Below are 27,173 nucleotides of genomic sequence, written 5' to 3' on the forward strand. Positions count from 1 at the left end.
CTGCGGGTTGAAACCCGGCTTAGCCTGTATGCTCCTTGCGTGTTCTCCTGGGTGGCTTTTACCCAGCCGGGTAAAGGAAACTTGGCTTTCCTCGCCCGTCTCAAAAAGACGCACGCCAGGTTTATTGAAGTCCGTCCTTGTTTCTATGTGGTCCGGCTGCTTCCCTCCCGCAGACGACCGGGAAAGGCCTCGGTACGCCCGCGACCCGCGTGAGGAGAAGCAACCCGGGTTTGAAAAAAAAGAAAAAAAATACTCGCAGTAGTGCTCCCAAAACAGCCTGGGGCGCCTCCTGCAGGCCGCGTGTGTATCGACGGAGTGCCTGTTTTTTTTTGTTTTTTTTTCCAATCTTTTTTTTTGTGCTCGTCCAGCCAGAATGATTGCGAACATCGCGTCCCGAAAGTTTTGGCTCGGGAAAGCTCGTCGTGTACGCGCGTGGGCGCTTGCCGCGACCAGTCGGTGAGTTCCATTCGACTTCCAAACGTCAACTTTTGCGCACAAACGAGCGAAGGAACGAAGAAAAAAGTTTGACGAAAAGTCGACGCGATATCCACGCGCGCGCGAGTGCAGGTCAACAAGTAGAATCGAGTTGTGTCGAAGAGAAATGAGCTTTTATGATGTGAGATGACGTTTCAAAAGAAGAAAAAAAGCAAGTCGGCCGGCGCCCGAGTGGCCCGCACGCGCCCACATTGGAATCTGTTTGTCTGTCGCTCATTCCACAAACAAAACATCTTAGCAACTGTTAGCGTCTTAGCTTCAATGAAGATGAGTGGGAAGTGGGCGACCAGTGCCTTTGTTCCTCGGCGTGCACCCTGTCGCTGTCCGGCGACCAGTCCAGGGTGTACGTCGCCTCGCCTTTGACCGGGGGCACGACGCCCCCTGACAGACCTCGCGCCCGTCCAAAAGTCGACTTTGTGCTGCCGTCGGGCTGTAAAAATGGCCACAAAAAAATCCTTTATTATGATAGTTATTGTTTATACTTTACATTTATTCACGGCGCGCGGATTTGTTTCATTGTTTTTTTTTTTTTGTTTGTTTGTTTGAGGAGCCCAAACCTGATTTGTGACGGCTACGGGTTGGTGTCCAACCGGAAATGAGCCACTTCTGACCTTCAAAATAAGGGCTGAATTTGCATTTTTGGGGGGCTCCATCTTGAGTGTCTTCTTTTTGGAGCGCCCCCGAGCAGTCAACTTGTTCTTAGTTTGCGTCCCTTCATGACAAGTCAGCAGCGACACACAAATGCAACACGCTTGAGCAGTCCTGCCGACAACAGTCGAGCGGAAGACGCCGCGTGGCGTCGGGCAGATTAGGGGCCTCGTTGATAAGATGTGAAAAAACAAAAAGGAAGCAAATGCCGCTCCCCCTTAACGCCTGCGCCCGCCTGTCTCGGGCCGTCGCCGCGGCAGCGCCATCCACGTGGACGCGCCGCCGATCGTCCCCACGCTGACGAGCAGTTACGCGCACGGCACGTCGTCGTCGTCGCTGCTCGACGTCACCGTGGGCGACGCCCTCGCCCGGGCGGCCGACAGGTGGCCCGACAGGGAGGCCGCCGTCTTCGTACGAGACGACGTGCGCAAGACCTTTGCGCAATTTCACCAAGACGTGAGCGCTCACGTGTTCGCCGTTGGGCTCGGGGTGAGGTTCGGGTTGCCCGTCATGTCCTTGCGCACGTGTACGCAGGTGGAGCGCGCGGCGGCCGGCCTCCTGGCTCTGGGCCTACGGCGGGGCGAGCGCCTGGGCATGTGGGGGCCCAACACGTACGAATGGCTCCTGTTCCAGTTCGCCACGGCCAAGGCCGGACTCATCATGGTGGGGCACGCGAAAAAGACGGCGTCCTACCGCCACCTCCGCTCATCTCCCTTTCCCGCAGGTGTCCGTCAACCCGGCCTATCAGGCGGAGGAGGCGGAGTTCGCACTGAGGACGGTGAGCGGCTCCGTCGCGTGACTTGCCTGTGTGTGTCTTCAAATCTAGAAGGTTCCGTGGGCTTGAGTGCCAGTTCCTTCCATGGATTTTCAGTTGGATTCAAGGCTGGTTCACTCGTTTTTCTTTGAAAGCAATTAGAGTTTTCCTTTTTTTTTTGTCGTTATTCTTATATATATATATATATTATATTTTATCCTACTGCTAAAACGTCCAGCCTCATTTCACTTTCACCCTCCTCAGAGATGGCAGCAGATTTTTGTCACATTTCCCCCCCTCATCTTTCTTTCAATAATGTGACCTTTACCAGTAGCATTTGCTGAAAAGCAGCCCCGGACCGTCCTTGTTCCCTCCTCCCAACTTGGTGCGTTCGGGGCAACGTGCAGTACCTTTTCTCCTCCAAATGTGGAGCCGGTCCAGCTCACGTAAGAGGCTGGGAGACACGCTAGCACAAACGGTGGCTCGCGACATCTGTGCCAAATGTGGAATGAAGGTCCCAGAATCAACAGGAGCATGAAAACTGGAGTGTTAGCAAAAACTGCAAGAAGAACTTGAGAAAAGGTGGGCGGTGCCCGTACCGGGGGCGCCGTGGTTTCAATGGATTGTCCAAACAGATTACAGGAGTAATATCCGACACCGGCGCCCAGAGGAGTGCAACACTGCTTACGAGCCGAGCCCCCAGCAGGCGTTGTTGTTGTACGTGTGTGTGTGTGTGTGCGCGCAGGTAGGCTGCAAAGCGGTGGTGTGTCCCGAGGCGTTTAAGACCCAAAAGTACTGCGACATGTTGCGGCTCATCTGTCCGGAGATTCCAGCGTGCCCCCCCGGAGACATCCGGAGCAGCAGGTCCGTGCGACGGAGCGAGCGACGGCGCGATCGCCGGTGACGTTGCCTCTCCGCAGACTTCCCGACCTCCGCTGCGTGATCGCGCTGGGCGGCCGGCAGCCCGGAATGTTCCACCTGGACGACGTCATGCAGGCGGGCGACGACCGGTCCCTGCGCCTGCTGCACCGGATCGGGAACGAGTTGTCGTGCGACGATCCCGTCAGCATCCTCTTCACCTCGGTAAGGCGCACGATCTGATCTTTGTTCGGGACTTCCTGGAAGCGGGCCTCTCGTTCGGCGCGTCGCACATCGTTAGCTCGTTCCTTACAGCCGACCGAGTGCGAGTTAGAATCGATTTTATCGGACCGGGCCCGACAGCCGATTAGCCAAAGTCCACATTTAACGGACGGCCGTTATAATTGCCTGTTTGAATGAGCGAGGGTGAAGCGCCCGTGAACGTTCTGGGGAGGGTTGCCCCCAGGCCCGTAACATAAAATAAGTACAACGGCCAAAAAAATGGGAATCGGTGCCAAAGGAGAATTTTTGGGGGGCTCCGCTGTAGATAAACAGTACAAGAAATCGTACTCGTGTCGCGGAGGCGGTCTGGAGGGTCGTGACCCTCCCTGGCCAAACGGCAGGTTGCCGCGTTCGCCGCGGCCAAGCGGAAACGTTTGGATTCCGTTCTCGATACCGCTGAGGGAATGAAATTCATATCGAGTCATTGAAGAGGTCATATTGGGAGTTTGACACATTTTCAGCTTTGCGAGCGTCGCAAGCATTTCCGCAGCCGATTTTGGCGCGAAATAAAGACCGACCTGAATGTGACTCAGCTGCAAGTGAATCCAACAATCATCTCGTTTCGGCCCGTGCAAAAACCCTTCAACGGCGGAGGCTAAATATTGGACGCGGTTGGCCGCTTGACGCTTTACCCCCTAATTGCCCAGAGAGGCCTCCAGATGACGCCAAAGCGAAACCAAACTCCTCAATTCACGTCAGCCTCGCCGCTCGTCACCAAGATGGCGGCCCGATCGGCAAAACGCCAACCCGCGATGTAAAAATGCCGATGTGGCAATGGAGGAGTCTTGGGTTCGTGGTTTCCTCCCGAGAGTCGACAATACGGTCCGCTATCTCGATAAGCGCTGGCCTTTCGGAAAGGAGAGGAGGGAAACGAGCGTATCCTGTCATCCTTGCCGACTCCCTCACTCGTCACGACAATTAGCTCAGGTCCGCTTGAGATTCATCGCAAAGCAGTTCGTTAGTGAGGTCACCCGATGATGATTTTTTTTTTTTTTGCCAGGGAACGACGGGCCGTCCCAAAGGCGCCACCCTGACTCATCACAACGTGGTCAACAACGCTTTCTTCGTGGGAAAGCGCGTCGGCTTTGACTGGCGGGTGAGTGGCCGGCGCTCCAAAAAGTTTTTAACGTTTGGTCGAACGACGTGACGCCCGAAAACGCTTTTGATGTTTCGTTCAACGACGAGGCGCTCGAAAACATCTTTAACGTTTGGTGGAACGACGTGACGCCTGAAAAGGTTTCGGATGTAGCCGAGTCGAAAAAGGTTTCCCCGTGAAAACCTTGCCGACGCCCTCTTTGTTTTTGCCGCCGCAGCCCGCCACGCGAGTCTGCCTGCCCGTGCCGCTGTACCACTGCTTCGGATCGGTGGGGGGCGGCATCTGTATGGCCGTCCACGGCCTCTCGCTGGTCTTCCCTTCGCCCCAGTACAGCGGGAAAGACAATCTGGCCGCCATGCAGAGCGAGAAGTAAGACAACGGGGAAATCCGCCGCCGACGGCCCTTCGTCATTTGTCCGTCCGCCCCGTCGACCCGCCTTGTGTGGCTTTCAGGTGCACCTTCGTCTACGGCACGCCCACCATGTACGTGGACATGACGACCCATCCCGACGTCCGCCGCTTCGACCTCTCGTCTGTCGTCGGAGGTGACCGCTCCTTTCCGTCCCGCCGGGCGTCTCGAACGCAAAGGATCCCGCCGCAGCGATTCGGGAGTCGGGAAGGAGCTGCGTTGGAATCGACTCGACGCGGCTCCTTCCCGACTCCCGAATCGCTCCTGGCGAAGCTAAGTTAGAATCACAATCGAATCCCTTGCCGGTCATTTTGGAGTCGGGAACGAGCGAATGAGCCCGCCGGGAATCGTTCGCCCCTTCCCGACTCACCAGTCACTTCCACTGGATCGAGCGGACCTCGTCGGTGGCTCAAATGTGCGTGAAAGTCGCCGCCGAGCCGTTCGGGACTGAGCGACTGGCTTTTGCGTGTGCGCAGGCATCATCGCCGGCTCGCCGTGCCCCCCTCAGCTGGTTCGGAACGTCATGTCTGTCTTGGGCATCCAGGAAGTGACGGTGAGTGCACGCGCGCTTTGTGCTTTCCCCACTAGAGGGTGACAAAAGGCAGGCCTTGTGTCCCGAAGTCCAAGTTTTGCAAATGGACTCAAGGGGCCATCTGTTTTCAAGGACTCCCTATATATAAAATACTTATTTTTAAAAAAAACAAAAGAAAAAGAAACAATCGACCAATTAATTTGCTTTGCATTTCAAAGTTGTTTCTTTCTTATTTCCAATCAAACAATCAACAAATTCTTAAACCGGAAAAATCAAATTCAGTTTGTACATTTTAGGGTGGCTTGCGGGTTCAAATCTGACCCCCCATGGAGTTTGCGTGCGTTCCTCGCCGTGCCTGCGCGCTTTTGCTACGGTTTACTCCCGCGTCCCGACTCAAGACTCGGACTTGACCGTAGGTGTGCGAGCGCTCGTTTACTACTTTTGCCCTGCGATTGGCTGGCGACCAGTTGTGGGCGCGCCCCGCCTCTCGCCTGAAGACCCGCGTGAGGGGAAGCGGCTCAAAATATGGACGGATTATTGGGCGTCGTGTCCTGTGCCGCCGTGTCACCCAATTGGAATGAGCAAAAGTGCCAAAAGTGGTGCAAAGGTTTCTTTTATTGAGGCGTTGAGGGCAAATCGGTGTGGAATGAGCAACGTGAGGCTGACGCAAACGAGAAGCGTTAGCAAACAAGCGGGGGGGGGGGGACTGGAAAAGTTGGCGTGCAGTTGTGAGCCCGGAAAGAGGCGGAAAAAAACCAACCCATCTGCCAAGGACCAGGCGGCCAGGGGTGGGAGGAAGTCACGCGCGCCGGTCACGGGGACCTTCTCAAGTCGTCAGCGTCTGCTTTCCGCCGCTGCTTTCCCGAGTTGGATTCCGCCAAATTTCGAGCCAGTCCCGTCGGTCCGTCACCTCAGTCAAAAGTCCAATTTTGCTTAGCCGCTCGTGACATATTTGTCACGTTGCGCTCACGTTTGCCGTTCGCCCGCCCGGCCGACCTCTCAACGATCTCGGCTCTGGTGGCGAGATTTGCCAAAAACCAAACGTTGGGCTCCAGCGCACGCCAGATCCTTCCTAAAAAGTCTCCGGAAATCTCTTGCGTAGCGATTGAGTGAATGATCTACTCCCGAGTCACCAAAGTGGGACCCTCGGGGGACGTCGCCGGCGCCGCCACAGTCCAAATAATTTTTTTGCATAAAAGTGGTGAGAATTTGCAAAGATTTGCTCAAAGTCAGCCTGGAAATGTGAAAATTTGATCAATGTCCCCGAGAAACGGATTTTGCGCGGGAGGAGGTTTTCGATATCGGCGAGAGAAAATTTGGTTCCGAAAAATCTTCAACTTGCAGTCAAACCCTTTTCCTTGACGGTCTGCCGGCGTATGCGCTGGAGCCCTTCCGTTCCTCTGCTAAATGTGGAAGCGGGCCTCCAATTGGCGGACGAGTTCCAATTCCAAATATCGGCCAATCCCATTCTCCCAAGTCCACTTGAGTGGCGCCGTTAGGAAATTGAGGGAGAGTGCAGTAGAAGGACTTGCGTGTCCGCATTAATGTTTTTTTTTTTGTTTGTTTTTGCTGAAATTTGTTTGCTACGCAGGATTTGAGAAGCATTTGAAGTCGGGCCTGACCAAGCTGTAGTTTATTGAATTCAGATTACCGATTCATCGGACAGTCACAAAAACAATACAGTATGTATATTGCATAAAATAACTTTTAGCATTTACAACGATCAAGATCTGAATCAGAGGCGTTAGCGTGTGACCGCGTCCTTTTCTTGGCTTGGTGGACCAGAAATCGCTCAGCTAAAGCGCAAGGTTAGCGGCGCTTTTTTCTTTGTCTTTTTCCCATTTGATCCAAAACGTAACCGTCGTCAGGGAAACGTAATCCTCTTTGGAGTTTTGCCGTAACGCCAACGCAATCCCGCTCGGATTCGGTTTTGCTAACTGCGGTCCTCGCTCGCCGAACGAACCAACCAACGGACGGACGAACGAACGGACGGACGGACGGACGGACGAACGGACGGGCTTCTGCACTCGACGGGCTTCTGCACTCGAGCAAGTCGGAAAGTCTGACCGGAGTCAAGTCACGTGACGGCCGGGTTCCCCCACCCACCCCCGAAGCGTTCAGTGGCGGGCGGCCACCTCGGTCCTTTTGGGCTTGACCCGGCAGGCGGCGAAGGCGGCGCTGTCCCGGACCGGCTTGCCCCTCTGCGGCGGCGGCGAGGCGCAGACGGCCCCCGTCGGGCCGCCGCCGTTGGCGTCCATCCACCTGCGGGCGGACACAACAAGGACAAACGGCTCCGATTCCTGACTGGACTCCCGTGTCGGTCGAGATCGCATTTTTCAAGTTGTCGCTCTAGAAAAGGGAATAAGCGGGGAAGTAATTGCCACGACTTTCCCCAAGTCATATTGCGTCGGATTACATTATGGACCCCGCTTCCTTTAATTTGTATTTGTTTTCCATCAATAGCATCATTGATATTGATCTGGTTGGAGCAGGACACTGCGCAACACGCGTTGTTTTTGCTCCGGGTGACCTCGAGACCCGAGAGCAGCAATGAATGGCGACAGAACGGAGAGGCCGATGGAGAGCCAATCGCGTTCTCCTCATGAGTACTTGAAAGACGTTTTGGCTTTCTCTTTCTCTCCCCTCGCGTGTTATTCCAGCAGTTCGGCGATAAAGCCGACTGGGCCGCTCCACCGTTTGCGTCGAAGCAGAACGCCGACTAACGATGCTAACCGCTAGCGTGTAAGCGGCACTTTTCATACAACGGACTCTGGCTGGAGCTGTTGTGTTGCTTCTAAAACAAAAACGAGTCATTTGTGTTTGAAGCGATTCAGCTGGTAGCGCTCCCAAAAACTGCTTCCCGCCGATTTCTCAAGAATTGACTTCAGTCCACTGGAACCACAAAGTCTGCGCCCGCAAGTCGAGGCAAACGGCGGCCAGGACCACGGCTCCTATCTTGAAAAGCTCGCCAGTCTTTGTGGACCCGCTGGTTAGCGCACCCGCCTCAAAGTCGCCTGCGCGGAATTTCCGTGTTCTACGGTTTGCTTCGCATCCCCAAACCCTGCACGCTGGGTGAACTAAGTTAACCCTCGGGCCTCGGTACGGCGAGGCACCGGTGTACGCTACTTACTGTTAGTGAAGAGCGCCGGGACGGTACTGCAGCGAGCCGTTAGCGCGTACCTGCGTAGCGGTGCCAGCTGGCACGTGCACGTCCACGGATTGTCGGCCACGGTCAGATTGGACACACGCGACAGCTCCAAGCTCCTCGGAAGCCAGCGCAGTTTGTTGTTGTTGACGTGCAGCGCCGTCAGCGCCGTCACGCCGGCGAAGGCCTCGTCCGACATCTGGAACACAAACGCCACGTCGGAAACGCCGCAGCCACGTCGAGCGAACCGCAAGCAGATGGAAAACGTGCAACCCCTCCCGTCATCTTCACGTCGCTCAGACCTGATCTTTGTACGGTGCCGTAAAAAAAGGATTTGCCCCATCTCCATTTTTTTGGGCTTCAATACTTTCCCCACGTTAATGGCTAAGATCATCAAACGAACGTCAGCGGTATGCAGAGATAGCAAAAAAAAAAAAAAAAACAACCATCCAGGGCGCGCCAAACCCAAGACCTTTTGGCTAACTTGATTTTGTCAGACATGTTGGATTGATGTGATTTGTTGATCGAACAGGTCTGGAGGTCATCGGGCTGTGGTCAGCGAAAACGACCGCAAAGATGCGATAAGTCGGAATTTAACAAGGGCATTGAAGTGTTTTCTCTTACTGGATAAAAGGAGCAATGAAATGCTGAATTTGGTCTGACATTGACACAAGTTTGGTGATCTTAAAAAAAAGGCTCAATTTGAGAAGAGGGGAAAATACTGCTTCACGGGAACTGTCTTAGGACAAGAAGCGTACTAGTACTGCGTCTTGGCGGTCGTGGGAAGGCTGGCGCCTCCGCCGGCTGCGTGAAAGGCTCCTTTCTCATCTTGTGTCAACATCCCGCTGGCGCTAAAAGCTTCGTCCAGGTGCGACCGCGACTCTTTGGAAATTTCCACTGCGGGGACGGTTGGAGGGAAGGGAACCCAGCTTGTTTGGGGGGCGCAAAGACGCATCTGTCCACCCGCTAGACAGCCAAAGTCACTGTTTGTCGCACTCTCAAAACGAACAATCGTATAATCGTTCTCCCATTTGCTGGGCTCGGCTTTCGCTGGGAAAATCGATTGATTTGTGCTTTTCCATCAAAACGTTGCAATCGTATGCAAAGTCTTCGCAGTCGACGCTTTTTCTGCTCGACCGGCGTTTTCGGCGAAAAGGAACCCGAACGCACCTTTCGCTGGCGTGAACGACCTCGAGGGAGCGTCAACGCGCCCGACCGATCTGGGATGGGGCAGCCGTTTCGTGTCCACGGCACAATAAGTGATGTTATTTCTCAGATGCGAATGAATTTGTGCCGTCTTTGTTGTTATTAGAGTTGCGTATGAGTGTAAACGCTCTAATGAGAACAAAGTTTGAAAGGGTGCAACACACCATCTTTTTGTATTTACGGTTCTTAAAAGAAGTATATTTCACTGGGCCATCAATATCAATTTCAAACCTAAAATAAGCTAAAAAAAAAAAAAGCATTTCCCTTTTAGCTTGGGGGACGAACAAAACTACTCTGAAATTGCCAAATGAATTCAGGTCTTTCCTGTTATTGAGCAATCGATGTGAAAGTGGCCCGAATACATTTCTGGGTACCGCAAAATTATACCCCGGCAAAATTGTATTGACCATCCTGCAAAAGGGACAGATCCAATGAACAAGAAATAGGCGCACAAATTCTTTTAGTTTTCCAGCGCACAGGAGGCTTTTGAGCCCCCCCACCCCCTATCCTGACCTTCTCCAGGCCCATGTGGGCCCGAATGGGGCCCCGTGCATCGAGTTTGACACCGTGCCGTGTGAGGTTTTGCCCGTTTTCCAGCGCACGGGAGGCTTTTTGAGCCCCCACCCCCACCCCTCCCCCCACTGACCTTCTCCAGGCCCATGTGGTCCAGGTGGAGCTTCTCCACGTAGCGCCCGAAGCTGTGGAAGGCGCGGTCCGGGATGCTCTTCATGGGGTTCCCGCTCAGCGTCAGCTCCTCCACCACGCGCAGTTTGCTCATAGCGGCGGCGGGATAGGCCGCCATCTTGTTCCGCTCCAAGTGAAGGACAGCCAGATTCTCCACGTCGTCCAGCGACCCGGCGTCGAGCGCGCTCAGCTCGTTGCCGCTGAGGTGCAGCCAGCGCAGGTCCTTAGCGCCGGCGAAGGTGCCGGCACGGAGCCGGCGCAGCCTGTTGTCGTCTAGACGCAGGACGAAAAGGTTAACCAGAGGCGAGAAAATCCCCTTGGCCAGCTCGCCGATCCGGTTGTGGTCCAGGTGCAGGTAGGTGAGGCTGCTCAGGTCTCGGAAGGCGTGGGGCTGGATGCTGCTGATGTGGTTGTGCGACAGGTAAAGGTACACCAACTGGCTCAGGCCTTTGAAGGCGTTGGCGGCGATCCGGCGCAGCCGGCAGTGCTGCATGTGCAGCGACACCAGGCCGCCGCTCTGGCCGAAGGCGCCGCCGGGGACCCCGCCCAGCGGGTTCCTCTGCAGGTTGAGCAGCCGCGTGGATTCCGACACGCGCGGGATCCGCTTCAGGCCCACGCCGTCGCAGATCACGTGTTGCAGGTCGCCGTGGCAGTGGCACGGGGCCGGGCACCGGCCGGGCGCCGCCCCGACCGTCAAGACGCTCGCCAGCAGCAGCGGCAGCAGGCGGCCCGCGCGGCGCATGTCGTCGTCGTCGTCGTCGTCGTCGTGCGGAGTGAGCGGGCCGCCGCCGGGCTGCTGGGAAAAAAGCGGGGTGGGCGGTGGCCGCGCTTCAGGGGGACGTCCCCCCCCCCTCGCCAGAACACTCGCCGCTTTGACCGGCTCCCGCCCGGGAAAGGTCAACATGCGTATTTTCTCTTTTTTTTTTTATTTATTTTTTTTAACATCTCGCAGCCGCATGAGGAGGAAGTTTGTCTCCTCCTGGCTGAGCTTTTGAGCTCAAATGGCCTCAAAGTGTTGTAAACATTCCTCCGGCAAGCGGGAGGAACGCTTACGTAAGGAATTTGGAGTTGACTCGACGCTTCTGCTACTCGCTCGGCCGCTGTCCGTCTTTTGAGCTGGCGCCTTTTTTGTCCCTGGGGTCGGGGGCTTAATTAGCGACATGCTAACGTGTGATCGACAGATCGGATACGGCACCACGGAGAACAGTCCTGTCACCTTCTGCGGCTCGCCGTTGGACAACCTGCGTAGGAAGTGCGAGACGGTCGGCTACATCATGGACCACACTGAGGTGCGTGCGTGCGTGCGTGCGTGCGTGGCGGACCCCCAATCCCGGCTCGTCACTCGCCACCGGTCGCCTGTTGTTACCCGTCATCCCGCACTAGTAGCTGCTCTCAAGCGCTCACCCGTCACTGAACGCTAGTCGCCTGATATCGGGCCCGAGTTGACCTGCCACATCTCACAGGTCGCTCGCTCAACGAGAGGAGCCCGTCGCTCTCTACCGGTCAGCTGATGCCACCCGACACTAGTTGCCCATCGCTCCTTTCCTGACGGCTGTCCTGACACCGCAGTCACTAGTTCTCTTTCGCCAGTCACGAGTCACCTTGACAACTGACAAGAGTTAGCATGACCTAACACCGGAGAGCACAGCCGTGACCCGTGACCTGCCTGTCCGTGAACGCGGAGTCGAGCGAACGGTACTCGAGTGTCTGCGGACGTGTCCCCAGGCCAAAATCGTGGACCCGGCCAGCGGCCGGACGGTTCCTTTGGGTTCTTCCGGTGAGATCCTGATCCGAGGGTACTGCGTCATGTCGGAGTACTGGAACGACCCGGACAAAACCTGCGAGAGCATCGGAAAAGACGGCTGGTACAAGACCGGGTGAGTCTTCTGTTCGAGGCCGCGCCCGCCCGACACGCTCGCGAGGGCGGCGCATTTCGCTGCGCTCGGGAGTTTTTGTAGTGCGTGCGAGTCTTTCGCTTGCGTCGTGGCCTTCTTGAGTGTCGCGACGGCCGACGTTGCGTCACGCGTGCGCTTCCTTGAAAAACTCCCGCTCTTCCTTGAACTTTCCTTGACATCTGATGCGACCACAAAGTAGCACGTAATTGTAAAGCGGAACGGAAATGAAATACGCCGCGCGGAATTCTCACGCAGACAAATGTGCGGCGTGCAATTGTATCCGACCCGCTGTAGGCTGAGGGTCCCAAATCTAATCCGGCCGTCGCAACTGCCCTCCGAAGTGAGGACTCGCGCTGCAACGCGCTGACTGAATTTCAACCTTTGTACTGGCTTCGCATTTTGAATATTTGATAACGTCACATTTCCGGCCTGCTTGGTGTCGTTCACGTGACACGCGACGCGTCTCCATTGGAAAAAAAAAACAAAACCCCAAAAGAAAGCCAACATAAACAAACAAAGTCCAAGTGCGACGCCACGCACAAACGCTCGCTCAACCGTCTGCGTCGGCGCGCTCAGAGACGTCGGCCGCCTGGACGCCTTCGGATACTGCCGCGTCGAAGGTCGCATCAAGGACGTCATCATCAGGGGAGGCGAAAATGTCTACCCGGCAGAAATCGAACAGTTCCTGCACGGCCACCCCAATGTCAAAGAAGCGCAGGTGAGTGCGCCCCTTCCACCCGCATTCCATTTTGCCTCACAATTAGTTCACAAAAGGTCGCGAGCGGTGGTAAATATCGCACACCTCTCGCGTCAAAGGCGTCCCTCCCTAAACCCTCACCGTATCGGATCCCCGATTCTCTTTACGTGTGCGGCAGGTGGTGGGCGTGAAGGACGCCCGCATGGGCGAGGAGATTTGCGCCTGCATCCAAGTCAAGGACGGGCAGCGGTTGACCGAGGACGACGTCAAGACTTTCTGCAGGGGAAAGGTTAGCCTTGGCTAGCATTAGCGTATATGGCTGCGCTTCATTTGATTCCGACAATCTCATTTTACTTTTGTACACATGAATGCAGAAGATCCAAGATAATGACATTCAAACAAACCTACTTTTTGCTTATTTTTCCTCTTTTTGTAAAGTTTTTAAAAAAGTTTTGTAAAACTGTCAGATGCTCATCGTCATTGTTCAAGGACCAAAAAAGCCCAAAATTAACCAATCAATTAATTGCCAATCATTGTTGTCATTTGTATTTTGATAAAAACAGAGATACTTCACAAAACCGTACACCATTTTATGCAGCGGCCAATCATATTGCAGCGGGGCGTGTCTCGCCGCAAGTTGGAGTCACAAAAGGATGCCATGAAGAGGGCACCACTCCTCCCCAAACTCATCAGTACAGTCACAGTTGACATTCTTTGCAGGGGATAACTAATATATGACGAGTAGCCGACTTTTACACTTTCCGTCTACATGTGCCGCTGCACCGTCTGCGGTCAGGCCGTCGTTTTAAGGGTTGCATCCGCGACGTAGATGCTATTTACGTTAGGATGAAGCTAGCAGATGGAGAGGCTAAGCTATGTGCGTCTTTCAACGTCTTTTGAGTAAACTTCAGCCGGGAGTGGCAACAAACATCTTGATGGGATCTTTTTGGAACTGCCGCATGTTGTTTGCGCTCGCAAATCGAGGCAAAACGTTTGACGCGTGGCGCTATCTCCGGCAGATCTCTCACTTCAAGATTCCGCGCTACGTGGTCTTCGTCGACAGCTTTCCGCTCACCGTCACGGGAAAGGTAAGCCCGCCGAGGAAAGCAAAGGAGGCCGCAAGGAAGCGGGCCGGCCTTCTCGGGGCCTGAGGGTCCGCTTCCCGTTTCAGGTGCAGAAGGGGCGACTGCGTCTGCGGGTCGAGGAGCAGCTGGGACTCGCGGAGGCCGTGTGAGCCCCTTTCACGTCGGCCCGCCGCTCGTCAAGCTGTCAATCGTCTTGCCCGTCAACGAGAAATAAATGTGATCGTCAAACATCCTCGAGTCACTGCGGTCGCCACGCCGGACTTGTCGCCCGTCACCGGCGGCGGGGTCAGCGTCAGCGCCGCCACGTGCGCAAACGGACGCCGGTTAGCCGTCACTGACGCCGGCGGCCGATGCGGGGCCGCCGCCGACTTGTCGGCGTCATGAAGAAAGATGTTGCTGCGTTGGCAGGTAAGAAGAAGACAGGAACCGGGGTGTGTGGCGCGCTATCAAAATAAAAGCTTTAATACTGTCAGGGTCAAGACGAGGCACGAGCTCATCAGCTTCTTCACGGAGCAAAGTCGGAAGGGAAATTGTTGTAAACGCATCCTGGGAATGGAGATTATGACCAAAAAAAAAAGGGGGGGTGGGGGGCAATCTTATTTGGGTGCCTGGTGCAAACGGCTTCGTCGAGGGAAGGAAGGAAGGAAGGAAGAAAGCAGAAAGCGGCGCTGGTCAAAACACGCCGTACGTGTCGCTGTGGCGCGCCGCAACGGCGAAGGCGGGGTAGGCCTCGTAGGCGGCGTACGCGGCCACCCCGGTGACCACCTCCTGGCCCAGAGAGACGGCCTGCTTCACCTGGGAGGCCGCGCCCCCCTGCGCCGGGCTAGCCAACGCGTAACCTGGAAGACACGGAGCACGTGGTCACTTCCTGTCCTCCGCGGGCGCCTGGCGGGGTACGGACCTTCACGTACCCGGGAAGGCCACCGCGGCCAGGGCGGCGTCGGGGGCCAGGCCGGCGCCCTCGGAGGTCAGCCCCAGCGTGCGCAGCGTGTGCTCAGCCGCGTGCGCCCTGGCTTCGTCCACGGCGGCGCTCAGCTTGCTGGGCGTGAACGGGAGCCTGCGGGTGGGCGCCCGGGACGACGGAGCGCTCTTACTCGTACGCCACGACTGGCGAACTCACGCGGGGGCTTGTAGAGAAAAGCCACGCCCGCCGGCGCTTACCTACCCGTTGGGGTTGTGCGTGGCCAGCGCGGGGATGGTGACCTTGTAGAGGAACAGCTGGCGCTGGTCGGGTCCGATGGCCGAGTGCAGCTGGTACACCGGCGCCCCCCAGCTGTTTTTCTCACACAACTCCTCGAGAACCTGCGCACACGGCGGGCCTCACGAAGACTGCGTGGATTGCTCGCACGCGGGTGGAATGTGTGTCGGACGGGCGCCCCCTGGTTCGGGTTACCTGCGCCGCCGGCTTGAGCGCGGCGGACTTCGGGCCGCCGCCGGCCGCCGTCACGGGCGTCAGCTCCGTCCCGGGCAGGAGGTCGTACAGCTTGTCGTCGCCCCGCTTGGGCACGCCGGCCTGGCGGCACGCGCCGCCCCCCGCCGCCGCGTAGGTGAGGTAGCCCCGCCCCCCCAGCCCGCGTACCCCCGCCGCCCCTACAGGCACACTCATGTAAACTTCTACAGGAGAAACCAACCACATCGGTTCGAATCAGCCGCAATCACAGGCAACGGTGACGACACGCACGCAGGCGGGCGCAGTCTTCCCGGCGTTCCTCTTGATTCTAAACTCCTACTGGACGTTGGAACAGCAACCGCGGTGCCGTCGCAAATGAGGTTCCGTAAATGCACGTCGAGGTCGCGGCTCCGTCTTTGTCTGGATTTTGACCCGACCCAGGACGTCAAACGGCAAACCTCCGTCGTAGGAATTGCGTTCGCCCTGATAATCGAGTACCAGACGGGCGGCTGATAATCTTCAAGATTGAACGATTGCGTGGAAATATTTGGCAAAAGCCTTTGATCCCGCTGAAGAGAGGCGTGGCCGCGACAGAGACCGGCAGGAAAAAAAAGAATACGATTCGAACAATCGCCTCGTCGATCCTCGTCACCTGACCTTCCGCAAATAGCAGATGGCGACGGGACGCGATGTAACCAATCAAAAAGCGGCGCCTCCGACGTCCAGTAGTCGTCCTTTGATTGACAGTGCACAAGTGAAGGAAAGTCAAGCTTGACCTCTGACCTCGAACAGAAGGTGTCCTGAACAGGCCGCGACCTGCGACGAGACCTTTGGCGGGTGGGAAGCGGAAGTGGGGCGGGGCGGCGGCGTACGCCTGCGGGGCGTAGAACACCGGCGCCCCGAGGTAGGCCACCGTCGGGTCGTACACCTGAAGGGGATGAGAGACAAAACTTCTTTTTGGTCACGATCCAACCAAAGAGGTCCAAGCAAGGCTTAAAAATCCCAACGCCACAACATGGCAAACGCACGACGATTCTGATCGGGCACCTGTCCCAGGGTCAGGCCCGCGTAGTCGTCGTGCAGCAGCAGCGAGCTCCCTCGCCCTCCTCTTCCTCCCGTCCCTCGCGTGTAGCGCACGTAGCTGTCCTTGTCCACCGGCTTCGCCAGCGTCACTTCGATGGGCGAGCCGTCCAACACCTAAGAACGCCGAGCGCGTCAGACCCTGCGCAAGCTGGCCCGCCGCCGCGCTAGCGAGCGCCGCCGTCACCTTCCCGTTGAGGGCCTTCATGGCGTCCATGGCGTCCTCGCGGCGCGTGAAGTGGACGAAGGCGTAGTCTCGGATCTTCTTCACTCGCTCCACCGCGCCTGCGGCACACGCCGGTCAGGCCGACGGCCGCTTGTCGCCGCCGCCGACGGCGCTCACCTGCTTTGACGGCGTCGAACTCCTTGTGGATGTTCTCCTCGCTGGTGTGCAGCATGAGGTTCCTGACGTAGAGAATCTTGACGGTCGCCATGGTGTCCTCGTCCACCTCCACCTCGGGCTCCGCCCAGTCCACCGCGATGCCGTGACCCCACAGCTGGATGCGGCCTGAGTCGACGCAGGAAGTCACACCCCCGCGGCCGGGAAGTTCCCGCGCCTGCGTGCCCGTTACCTGGCAACAGCTTCCGGCGCGCCATGGCCGCCGCCCGGTGGCTGTCGTACTCGACGAAGGCGAACCCCCGGTTTTTGCTTTTGTCGGCCGCGCTGGGGTAGACGATGACGTCGACGGCGCCCTCGGTCACCTTGCGCATCTCGGCCAGGATCTCGTCGCGCTTTTTGCTCTTGGGGATGCCGCCCACAAACAGTCGGCAGTTGTCCACGCTGGCGCACACGCCCAGCAGGCGACCGCTCCTGGGGGTTAGGGTTCGGTCGAGGTCAAGGTCAGACACAGGATTGACAGACGCCCCCCCCCCCCCCCCCCAGAGGTTCACCTGATCTCGTAGTTGTTGAGCTGCTTCATGGCCGCTCGCGCTTCCTGTTTGCTGGCGAAGGTGACGAAGGCGTAGCCGCGGTTGTTGCCGTTGAAGTCCATCATCATCCTCACCTCGAAGATCTGACCGAACTGACGCGAGAAGGTCGACGAAGGTCGTGAGGCCGCCGAAAGAAAGAACACAACAGTCCCCCCCTCACAAAATACGCAAACGGCCACACAACACGAGGACTCCGTCACGCACAGAAAAACACGACGAGCACGCAGCGACGGCGTGACGCCCGCCCCCACCCGCCAAGTCCGCCCCGTCCGTGTAAGATGGCGTCCCACCTTCTCGCACAGCGGCACGAGCTCGTCCTCGAAGAGATCTCGTGGGAGTTTCCCCACAAAGATTTCGCTTCCTCTCTCCGGGGGGGGCCCGTCCCAGCCGGGCGGGGGGCCGCCGTAGCGCCGCTGGCCGTTCTCCTGCCGCGTGTATTAGCATCTTTTTTAAAAAGATCCTAGAGAGTGCTTTTTATATATTAAAAATGCAACACAAATTGCGTGACAGACATTTACAACAGCAAGAAACGTACACGTTAGTCCCCCCCCCGCCCCAAAAAGGCACGTATTGATGCGTGGCTTCGAGACAACATGGCGTCCACACCCAGAGGTGCCACGGCCCGGGCAGACGAGAACGAATTCTTCACATTGCGCGCAGTCAGTCGTCTCGTCCCCCCCCCCCCCCACCCCACCCCACCCCCCAACGGGAAAGTGCAGGATGGCAACCTGGTGGGCGCACGCCACACACCACCCAATGCGGAGCCTCACATGCTAAACTTAAACGCACACGCCAGGCGGACAGGACAGGATCAAAAGTGAAAGACGACAGGAGATGCAATGAAATAGCAAATGGATAAATGAAGAATTAAGAAATAGATAATTGGCACCTGAGACTGGAAAAACTGGGTGGACTGTTGCTGTGTTGCCAAAATGTTAAAACGCTATCTTGGTTCCATTGTAGGAACAAACAGCAGCAGCTCAAAGTCAAAATGCCCCCCAGGTTCTACGCACGTACATAATGAGTCCTTCGGTCTCAGGTCGCGGGTGCGGCTGCGTGCGTTCTCCCGACGACGTCCCTCCGTGAAAAAGAAGTCGACCTACGACTGACCCTTGGGGCACCCCGCGCTCAGTTTCATACAAGGCGGACGGCCGCGCCCACTTTACCTGCTGGAGGCGGTACCCCGTCCTCTGCACCAGCGCCCTCAGCCCCTCCTCCTTCTGCGCCCCCACTAGCCCCTCCCCTCCTACCTTCTGATTGGTTTCCATTGGCTTTGATTGACAGCTGGATAAATCAAGGAAATTAGCAGAGCTCACTGGACCACCAGGAAGACCAGAAGCACGAAGGGGATGTAAAAAAAAAAAAAGAAAAAAGAAAAGGTTACATTTCTCCAGGTCAAACTTCAGTGCGTGCGCGTGTGTTTGCGTGAAGTCAAAGGTCATGAAACACTTTGCGTCACCCCCGTGATCACCGAATCAACGGACTTTGTCGCGGAGGCGTCGCTCACCCGCTTGCTTGTTGTTGTTTTCACCATTGCTTGGCGCTTAAAACAACAACAGCAACAATAAAAGACGGACGAACGAGCGCCGAGGCCTCTCAAACGTGCTTTATTTGGCCGTCAAACGTTTCGACAGAGGACGGAAAAGGCCCGTTCGCAATTCTCGACGATAATTCAAGAAAACGCACGTCGGCCGCTTGTTTGGCCGACTGAGGCGCTCCCGTCCGTCTATTCCGTCGATTTCCGCACGGTCATACAAACGCAAACAAACGTATAGAAGTCGACGTTTTCGCGCGGGCTCGGGAAAACACAAAAACTCACCCGAGCAATTTCGGAGATCACCTCCCTCCGCTCAGACGCGTGTCATTCTGACCGTTGTGTGTGCGCACGCGCACGCATGTGCGATGGCATCATATCAAACTCCAAAGGTTCGCCGTCTCGCTCTTGTTAGCTTTCCAAGCCGTCATTAATGTTTAACCTGCCGCTATCGATGTGAGCGGCCGGAGGCTTGTTATTGCCCCCGAATGAAATCATTGGCCTGTGCGGACGTCATTCGTGTCAGGAAATTGTTTTGCGTGGGATCATTAAAAATTCATCCACTCTGTTAATTCCAGGGGTGTGCAAAGTACGGTCCAGGGCCCATACACGGTTGTACGGTCCACTTGGTACCGTAAGTTAGCTGCCTCCCTCCAAAAATAAATCCATTTTGATTCAAAGGTCGCAGGTCTTTGCTCTTGGTCTCGGAACTTGTCTGTGTCAGATCAGATGTGATTCCTGCCCTCCTTTTCTTCTTTGCTCCTCTCGTTGACCTCGCCGTCCTCGGCACGTCCGAGCGGACCAGACGTACGCCGCGGAGAAAATCGACCGAGGCGCCGCCGTGTCATCGAGAACCGCGCACGCCTTCCTCAGCGCGTGGCGTCGGCTTCCGGATGGCAAAGATGAGTTTGGAGAGAAGAAGCGGAAGGACGTCTGGAAACACCAGGGAGGACGCCTCGCCTCGCGTTCTTCATCCTCCGCTTTCGAAAACCTCCTCGGTCGCACGACTTCGAAGGCCTCGACGGCGCGGCTGCCTCGGTTCACGTCGCGGTTGATGTCAGGGTGTCGGGTGCGCGGATTGCTGCGATGTTCCCGGGAGGTTTTGTCCGGTCCCGTCAATGCCCGCGCTCGGGTCCAGTTTACGACTGACATCTTGGGTCTCTCGTCTCGGTTTTGGACTACGACTTTGAAGTCAAAAGAATGCTCTCTGAATGTCGGCAGTCCCGGTCCGACAGCTGAACAGTCAAATGTGACGACGGTCGCTTTCTCTCAAAACACTGAACATCAACCTTACGATTTCCATACTTTTATTCAAATGACGATTCTGATGCTGAGGCTTGTTGTTACGATACAATTACTAAAAAATGAAGGACTTGTGCGGAAGGCTGATTGAAAGTGTGCCTTTCGCTCTCACGTTGCTACGATCAAAGATGATGACAATGCAGAAGCACAACAATGAGGAACAACACCACCAAAAGGACCCTTCCGACGAGGAGCGGCGGGGGACACTCGAAACGGCAAACTGTTGCGACTGAAAAGAAATTCCACGGGAGAAAGAGGACGCGACGTCGCCTGAATCCATCTCAAAAGTCAGCGGGAATAAAAACCGCCGATGACCCGGAAGACGTCGGACGTGCCCTGGTAGGGCGTGATGACCGGTCGCAGGCCTTTTATGCTCTTGTAGTGGCCGAAGTGTTTGATCCTGTAGGACGCGACGGCGGCGTTCGCGGGGATGTGCCACTCCACCGTGGCGTTGCTCCGGCGCTCGGGACCTTTGAGCCAGAGGAACCTGCCGCCGGACGCACGCGCGCCTTTCGGTCAACCTCGCCGACACGGCGGCCGTTAGCGTCGTCGGCGCCCGCACGTACCTGGTTTCCCAGGATGCGTCGGTGTGGACCAGCGTCCAGGAGTCGCTGGCGGCGTCGTGCATCTCCACGGCGACAAAGCTCCGATCTCTCTGACCGGAGACAGGCCACGCTCGTCAACAGGAGTCCGGTCGTTAAACCGGGCAAAGGAAACGATTCCAGCAAGGGAGAAGCAGACAACCAAAGAGCGGCCCCAACCCGGAAAACAATCAGACAATCGGAGGACGAGAAAATGACACGACCGAGGAATCAGACGGATGCAAAACCAGAACGAAAAACAAGACGCCCACAGGATGAGGCCGGAAAACCAAACAAAAAGAGGAGAACAAAACCTCCCCCAGCTAGACAGAAAATCCCACCAGCGGAGGACGAGAGCACCCAACAACCGCACCAGGACAAAACCGGACGGGCTCACCACGTCTCCCGAGTGTCTGGGGTTTCCTGCCACAAAGGTGACGGACACCACGTCACCCTGGAAAGCCACAAAAAAACCACAGCGTCCCTTTGGGAACAGACTTGATCGCTTTTCTGCCCGCTCGCACGTCCTACCTGTCTGTAGGCGGGAAGGACCTGCACCAGGACTTCTCCAAAAGAGCTGTTGTCCGGTTTCCTGTCCACCTGCGCCGCGGGTAACAGGTTGAAAAGATTCTTCTGGAAGAACGGAGGAGGCGGACCCGGAGGGACGGACCCGACTCGGTCCTGCGTGACGACATCGCCGCCGAGTTCACGATCAGATCCGCTTTCCGAGCAACGCGCGTGAAAGCCGGACGAAGAGAAAATCGATCGGAGAACAAGAAAAAAAAGGGACAACGGCAAAAAGACGGAACTAAGACGAAGAAAACGAGCGGGGACCGAGAAACCCCCTCCCCGACGTCGGAATCGGGGTCTCACCTGAGCGATGGCGCGGGCCAGCTCGCCGAATTTGAGGAGGTAGGCGCCGAGCGTGTGCGGACCGAAGATGGTGGACGCGCCTTCGTACCGCTGAACCTGGAAGACGCGACTTCATCGTCATCGTCGTGGTCCTCGCGGTACTTCCTCCACCTGGCAGTGTGCGCGCACCTGGTATTCCTCATAGGTGGTAATGTAGTGCGTGTACACGTTGCTCAGGCCGGCGATGACCACGTCCACGTCCCAGAAGCCCCCCTCCGACTGGAGCTCCTGACGCACACGCACGCCGGTGTTTCTTGCCACTCCAAAGACACTCAGAAATTGTGCGTGTGCCTGCTATGTGAGTGCTCGATGGACGTGACGCACCCGTTCAACCGTTTCTCTTAACCTCCTGCCCGCCATGGTGCTGTTGCGCGCGCGCACACACGCACGCGCACACACACACACACACACACACACCATTACTGTGCTTCACAACAGAGATTTTATGCACATGTGTGTGTGTGTGTATTTGTTGTTGTTGTTGTTGTTACGTTATCTCTCCGGGAACGGCGACAACTGCTACGGATCCGACTGTCAGGATCTGAATGTCAATGATTTCTGGGTGCCATGGCAACGGCCAGTTCATCTGCACGCACGCACGCACGCACGCAGTTTTGTGTACGTTGTATTCGACACGCTGTAAGAGGCGAGTGAAGCTCCGCCCACCTCTCCCGTGCTGAACAGGATGGGTTTGGGCCGGTGACATTCTTGGCTCCGATTGGACGGTTGACCCAGGAGGGCGTCTCGGATACCGTCCCAAAATGGGTCGCCCTCCACGGCGCCTACGTTGTGCATTTCTTAGTTGAGGCACACATTTTCTTATGGACATGCAAAATTCATCAATGTGATGATTGTTTTCCCTGTTTTGTTTTTCAAACGCCTATTTCCAGTTTTTCCCCGCTTTCTTTAACATGTTAGGTTAACAAAAAAAAAAAAAAAAAGAAATTCAGTCCAATTGTAATAGCCATCAGTTATTCCCACATTCTTGTCCGGTCCGGTCCGTATCTCCCGCCAATAGCGGGATCCATTTTGCCATATTTGTCACGCGCACCGACTCGCTGTATACTTTTCAATGCGCAGTATTTGTCATTGTGTGAGCGTGACCTTGAGTGAAGTTGAGGTCTCCTCCTCCATCGGTGGTTCCAGCCGCAAAACTGTGGCCCAGCGCCGGTTTGCACGTCGTCGCCTAACGCACGCACGCACGCACGCACGCTATTAGCATTAGCGGTCATGACGCGCACACACATGTGCGCGCGCACCGACCACGTGCGTGTCGTTGACGTGAACGGCGACGTCGGTCATGTTGACCCACTGATGAGCCGAGTGAATGAAACCCGTCACTTCGTCCGCCGCGTCGGCGTACAGTTCCTGCAAACTCACACGCAAAAGACACGGTCAGGTCTTTCTCTCTTACGCACAAACACATACACCCACCCTAGCCTTCCTGTAGATGTTGAGTCCGATGATTCTGGTGCTGTCAAACATGTCTTCACCAGGTCCAAACGCCTGACACTCCTTAGTCTGAAAGCCACACACACCTCATATTGACTTGCGCGTGCGCGCGCGTGTGTGTGTGTGTGCGGTCTGGTTTTACCCCCCCCTCCGGACAGGAGCTGTTCAAGTAGTCGCAGGCCAATCCAGAGTTGACGCAGCGAGGACCTCGAACGTTCGGACTCACGTCGCCGAGGTTACTGGAGGAGAACGCGGCCACGAAAGCTGCCTAGACAGACAACACACACTGGGCTGCTTTCCTCGAAGGTTTGTGGCCCAAAATCACGGAAGGCCGTCCAGCGATCAACCGGCGCAAACTTGCCAAATTGCCGCAGAGTTCATTTTGCGCAGGAGTTGGTGCATGTTTTCATTGAGCCAAGCCGCCGATTTCTCCAGAAGCCATGCTTTGATTTCTTTCAATTCTTGGTACGCAGTCTCATTTTTGTTGTTGCGAAACGCGACCGTGAGCGGTTTTGATTTTGCGCCTTTTGACTTGAGGCACCGCCGGCGTCACCTGTCCAGGTAGCGCCGCGGGGTTTTTGTCCTTCTCCATCAGGTACGCGGCGTAGCCCAAATTGTCGCCGCTCACCAGACGATTGGTCGTCTTCATGCTGACCGCGTGCACGGCGAACCAGCTGGGAGAAGACCGGGCCCGAGAGTTAGACCCGCCCCCACATCCCCCCCCCCCCCGCGCGGCGGCCGTTTTCCCGGGGCGACGGCTACCTGAGCAGCCCGATGCCGTCGCCGTCCGCGTCGGCGAACTTGAGGAGCACCATGTCCTTGTCCACGTCGTCGTCGTACCTGAATGGAGATCGGAGAGGGTAACGAGTCGTGTGACTTTAGGCTCAATCGGGCCGTTTTTGTCCCGGTTTTGCTCCTTCCGACCGAGCGCGTCAAATGCCGCACGGTCGCTCGTCTGTCTTCCGAGACGACCCGATAAGATGATGGTGTGCTCTGAGGTGCGTCACGAGCAAACTGCTTCCGATGAAAGTGTCCGACGATCAAACAATCTGAAATATTAAACGCGTGCTCAATTTTACTGTCAAAAATCTTCACGTGCGAGGAAAACCGACTACCGCAAAGTCACAACACCTGGAATTGCTGCGCCGATCACAGACCGACCTCGCTGAGGAAGAAGGACGCGGCCCTGAGCAAAATCCAATCCCATGTATTTTGCGGCAAAAAGTGCCGCCAATATTTACCAGAGCAACATGTCCGTCGTTGCCGGGACACGCCCTGCTGCACCGGCATTGGCTGCCGCGTCTCAGTAGAAGACGCCCTCTCCGCAAAAGAAGCTCTGCGGGACTCACGTCGATGGCGCCGCACCGACGTCAGCATAACGAACGTCGCTAAACGTCAAATCTCTTTGATGTCTTTATTTTGCCCAAATGTGAGCCATAATTACAAAGGTCATCCGGTTCCACGTCCCCCCCGTCACGCGGTGACGGAGCCTGTCCGGAACACCGGCGCCCTTCCGAATTGCCTTTCTTCTGCGCGGGCGATATTGTGGTCCTGAAAGGAAAGGACTGGATTTGGGATCAGCGGTGGGCGGACTCGTCTTTCTCTCTGCGTTTCGTGTCGCGTGTTGAAATCATCGGCGCGCAGGGCACACAACACGACCGCAGCGCCGTTTTCTGGTCGCGTAAGACTGAAAATCTTTTACCTGATCCGCTCGTCCTGCGGGTTGTGGCGGTAGGAGTGAGGACTCCTGTTGACGCTGCTGGCGTCCACACGTCCTCGGTTCTTGTAGATCCGTCCCGGCCGCACGGTGCCGTGGGCTCTGTCTATGCTCTGAAATAGAACCGAAAACCTCACACGGAGCATTGCCGGGGTCTGTTTCCCGGCGTCGGAGCGACGAGTCTTACTTTGACGATACCTCTGACCAGCGGCTGAACGGACGACCTGAGGTAACCTTTGCTGCTGATCATGAAAAGCGTGTACTGGAAGTAACCGGCCGGGCCCGAGTGCGTGTGCGTCCCGCTCAGCACCACGTTGTCCTGCCGGTACAGCTCGCCGTATTTCACTCGCAGGGCCTTCAGGACCTGATCACGTGTCGCGTGTCGCGTCATTTGCAATTCCACGCACGCAGTCAGTTGGTGTTTTCACGTGTGCGCGTGTGCACCTCCAATCGGAGCCTCTGCGAGATCATTCCCACGTCAACCGCGACAAAGACCACTCGACGGCGGCCGTCGTCGATGATGAAGGCGCGGCTGAACAAACGGGTGTGGATGCCCGCGGCCGTTTGCTGAGGGTTAGCGTACCCCATCTGCGCGCACACATTCATACCCCCAAAACACGCATGAGAGGCGTGCCGCACACGGCCCACAAAAAGTGTATTGTGTCGTGAGTCAAGCGACCAGAGGAAGTTCCGCGGGGGGTCCCGTACAGTCGGCGCGGCCTACACCAATCAGGAAAGGCGGTCGCGGATCAGGGCTCGGAGTTACACTTGGGGGCGGAGTCAGCTCGGGACCTATCGCTCACACGCGCACCAAAGACTTCACCAATGCCGCCGTGTAGGCATTAACGTGTATCGGCGGGTCCTCACAGGTGTTGGCAGAGCGCGTGATCGTCACGGCAATCAGAGTGACGCTGACGATCGTCATGGTGACGAAGAGGGTTGCCAGCATCACCTCCAGGGAGGAAAGAGCACAACGCTTCCTGGCTTCCATCTTGTTTGTCGAACTGGGACGCAAAAAACAATATGGCTGACATCTTCTTATCACCTCGCTGCACATCACATTCATAGACACAGCAGCTGTGGAAACGTCTTCTTAGTAACGTATAGTATGTAACTTTTGCCCCCCAGACGGCTTAAGCTCAAATTGTGCATGACGACGAAAGAACGGAGCCGTCATTTGAATACGACATCAGCAATTGATGTACTGCCCCTTAAATGCACGTCTACAATCTATTTCGCCACACAAACCAAGATGCAGGACCTTCGCGTTCGGTGGAATTTGGGGAATCCATTTTTTTTCCTTTCTTATCCTGAATTTCCTTCGTAACTAGAGACAATTTTTTTTTTTTTTTTTTTTTCCCAGGAGGAGTTTCGTAACCGGAATTTTTCATTACTCCAGACGTTCATAAGTGGAGGTGGCACCGTTTGAAAGGACCCGCGTCGTAGCCCGGGCGTCGTTTGTAGTGCCCCAACAACCGGGTCAGTGCGGGAAACGAATACGCTAATCACTAAAAGATTAAGATAAGATGAAAAGATACGAATAGAGTAAGAAGTAAGTGAGAGGAGCTGAATGACTTCCTCTCCTCTAAAAGTAGCCTGGCTGAAAAGAAAAGCTGAGGATTATTGTTTCAACCACACGGATGGACTGTATTTTACTCGAGTCTTGCCGACTTTTTACTTTTTAAAAACAAATATTGATACATTCTACTAATTACACTATCTATACTATGTTACTTTTAAAATGAGCTCGTTCCGTTTGAACACGTCGTACAATCGCAACGAGGCAACTCTGAACCGTAAATAAGTTTTCATAGGGAGAAGAGTGTCAGCACTTTGACATTACTGGTGAATGCCAGAACTTCTGACGTCCCCGCAACACAACACGGCTTAACGCAAAACTCATCGAAACAAGACCTCACAAAATACGAGAACAGTAAACATACAACAACAAAAACAAACAAACAAACAAAAAAGCGTCATGACAAGATACGGCATGGCATGAAAATTCAGCACAAGCCAAGTGCAACTCACATGCGAATCGGTCGTGTGGCGCCCTATCTCGTCTTTGCGGTCCCGGAGCAAAGTTTGCTCCGTGGCAGCGCTGATAAACAAAAATTGCTTTCCTTTTACGATGCAATTGGATTGTAAATATTAAGTGTTGTCCCCAGCACACACAAACCTCCGCAGAAGTGCCTACATGGCAATTCTAAAATGATTAGATTATTCTTTTTTTAAATTGAGTGCGCGGATGGCGGCACATTTCTGAGATTGCGGGTTCAAATCCTGTGTAGAGTTTACAGGTTTTCTTGCTCTCCCGCATCCCAAAAATGTCAATTGAAAACTCGATTCTATGGGGCCGGCGACTCCGCCTTGCGCTCCAAGATAGCTGGGATAGCGTGACCCGAGTGACTGGAAGCCCACGCTTGCTGCTGCTGCTGCTGCCGCCGCTGCCCCCGCTGCCCCCGCTCAGGTGAATGCAAGAACATGAGT

General features: G+C 55.9%; 4 protein-coding genes across 21 annotated transcripts; 1 reads left to right on the plus strand and 3 right to left on the minus strand.

The window, feature by feature from the left end:
* The first annotated feature begins 240 nt into the window (after positions 1–240).
* Positions 241–14,266, plus strand: LOC133495348 (medium-chain acyl-CoA ligase ACSF2, mitochondrial-like). Of its 2 annotated transcripts, XM_061809881.1 has the most exons (16): positions 241–456; positions 1,404–1,599; positions 1,678–1,806; positions 1,868–1,921; positions 2,643–2,761; positions 2,818–2,980; positions 4,038–4,133; positions 4,351–4,502; positions 4,586–4,677; positions 5,018–5,094; positions 11,290–11,397; positions 11,834–11,985; positions 12,580–12,721; positions 12,879–12,989; positions 13,720–13,788; positions 13,872–14,266. In XM_061809881.1, the coding sequence occupies exons 1-16, from the start codon at positions 374–376 to the stop codon at positions 13,932–13,934; spliced, it is 1,806 nt and encodes a 601-aa protein (XP_061665865.1). In that variant the 5' UTR covers positions 241–373; the 3' UTR covers positions 13,935–14,266. The 2 variants fall into 2 exon arrangements, with proteins under 2 accessions (XP_061665865.1, XP_061665866.1); XM_061809882.1 differs by lacking the exon at positions 11,290–11,397.
* On the minus strand, positions 5,102–11,281 carry chad (chondroadherin). The gene is made up of 3 exons (XM_061809883.1): positions 10,071–11,281; positions 8,254–8,417; positions 5,102–7,335 (listed from the first exon to the last, which is right to left on the minus strand). The coding sequence occupies exons 1-3, from the start codon at positions 11,010–11,012 to the stop codon at positions 7,191–7,193; spliced, it is 1,251 nt and encodes a 416-aa protein (XP_061665867.1). The 5' UTR covers positions 11,013–11,281; the 3' UTR covers positions 5,102–7,190.
* On the minus strand, positions 14,218–20,039 carry a1cf (apobec1 complementation factor). Of its 11 annotated transcripts, none has more exons than XM_061809874.1 (12): positions 19,005–19,990; positions 18,352–18,500; positions 17,147–17,610; positions 16,828–17,066; positions 16,599–16,763; positions 16,443–16,540; positions 16,223–16,372; positions 15,959–16,103; positions 15,179–15,399; positions 14,951–15,087; positions 14,697–14,842; positions 14,218–14,624 (listed from the first exon to the last, which is right to left on the minus strand). In XM_061809874.1, the coding sequence occupies exons 2-12, from the start codon at positions 18,451–18,453 to the stop codon at positions 14,458–14,460; spliced, it is 2,034 nt and encodes a 677-aa protein (XP_061665858.1). In that variant the 5' UTR covers positions 18,454–18,500; positions 19,005–19,990; the 3' UTR covers positions 14,218–14,457. The 11 variants fall into 11 exon arrangements, 10 of the variants coding, with proteins under 10 accessions (XP_061665858.1, XP_061665859.1, XP_061665860.1 ...); XM_061809875.1 differs by having other exon boundaries at positions 17,147–17,277; positions 17,476–17,610; positions 18,352–19,423; XM_061809876.1 differs by having other exon boundaries at positions 15,179–15,375; positions 17,147–17,277; positions 17,476–17,610; positions 18,352–19,421.
* Positions 20,040–20,062: 23 nt separating this feature from the next.
* On the minus strand, positions 20,063–27,119 carry asah2 (N-acylsphingosine amidohydrolase 2). Of its 7 annotated transcripts, XM_061809860.1 has the most exons (21): positions 26,715–27,110; positions 25,551–25,687; positions 25,363–25,481; positions 25,128–25,271; positions 24,871–25,047; positions 24,669–24,796; positions 23,729–23,806; positions 23,520–23,640; positions 23,109–23,234; positions 22,949–23,035; positions 22,778–22,882; positions 22,619–22,700; positions 22,181–22,296; positions 22,006–22,100; positions 21,839–21,878; positions 21,644–21,742; positions 21,476–21,571; positions 21,134–21,283; positions 21,000–21,056; positions 20,588–20,676; positions 20,166–20,508 (listed from the first exon to the last, which is right to left on the minus strand). In XM_061809860.1, exons 2-21 carry the CDS (start codon positions 25,672–25,674, stop codon positions 20,310–20,312), a joined length of 2,232 nt encoding a protein of 743 aa, XP_061665844.1. In that variant the 5' UTR covers positions 25,675–25,687; positions 26,715–27,110; the 3' UTR covers positions 20,166–20,309. The 7 variants fall into 7 exon arrangements, with proteins under 7 accessions (XP_061665841.1, XP_061665837.1, XP_061665839.1 ...); XM_061809857.1 differs by having other exon boundaries at positions 20,063–20,676; XM_061809859.1 differs by having other exon boundaries at positions 21,134–21,571; positions 26,715–27,114.
* Positions 27,120–27,173: the final 54 nt, after the last annotated feature.

This window comes from Syngnathoides biaculeatus, chromosome 22 (genome assembly GCF_019802595.1).
Source record: "Syngnathoides biaculeatus isolate LvHL_M chromosome 22, ASM1980259v1, whole genome shotgun sequence".
Classification (NCBI taxonomy): domain Eukaryota; kingdom Metazoa; phylum Chordata; class Actinopteri; order Syngnathiformes; family Syngnathidae; genus Syngnathoides; species Syngnathoides biaculeatus.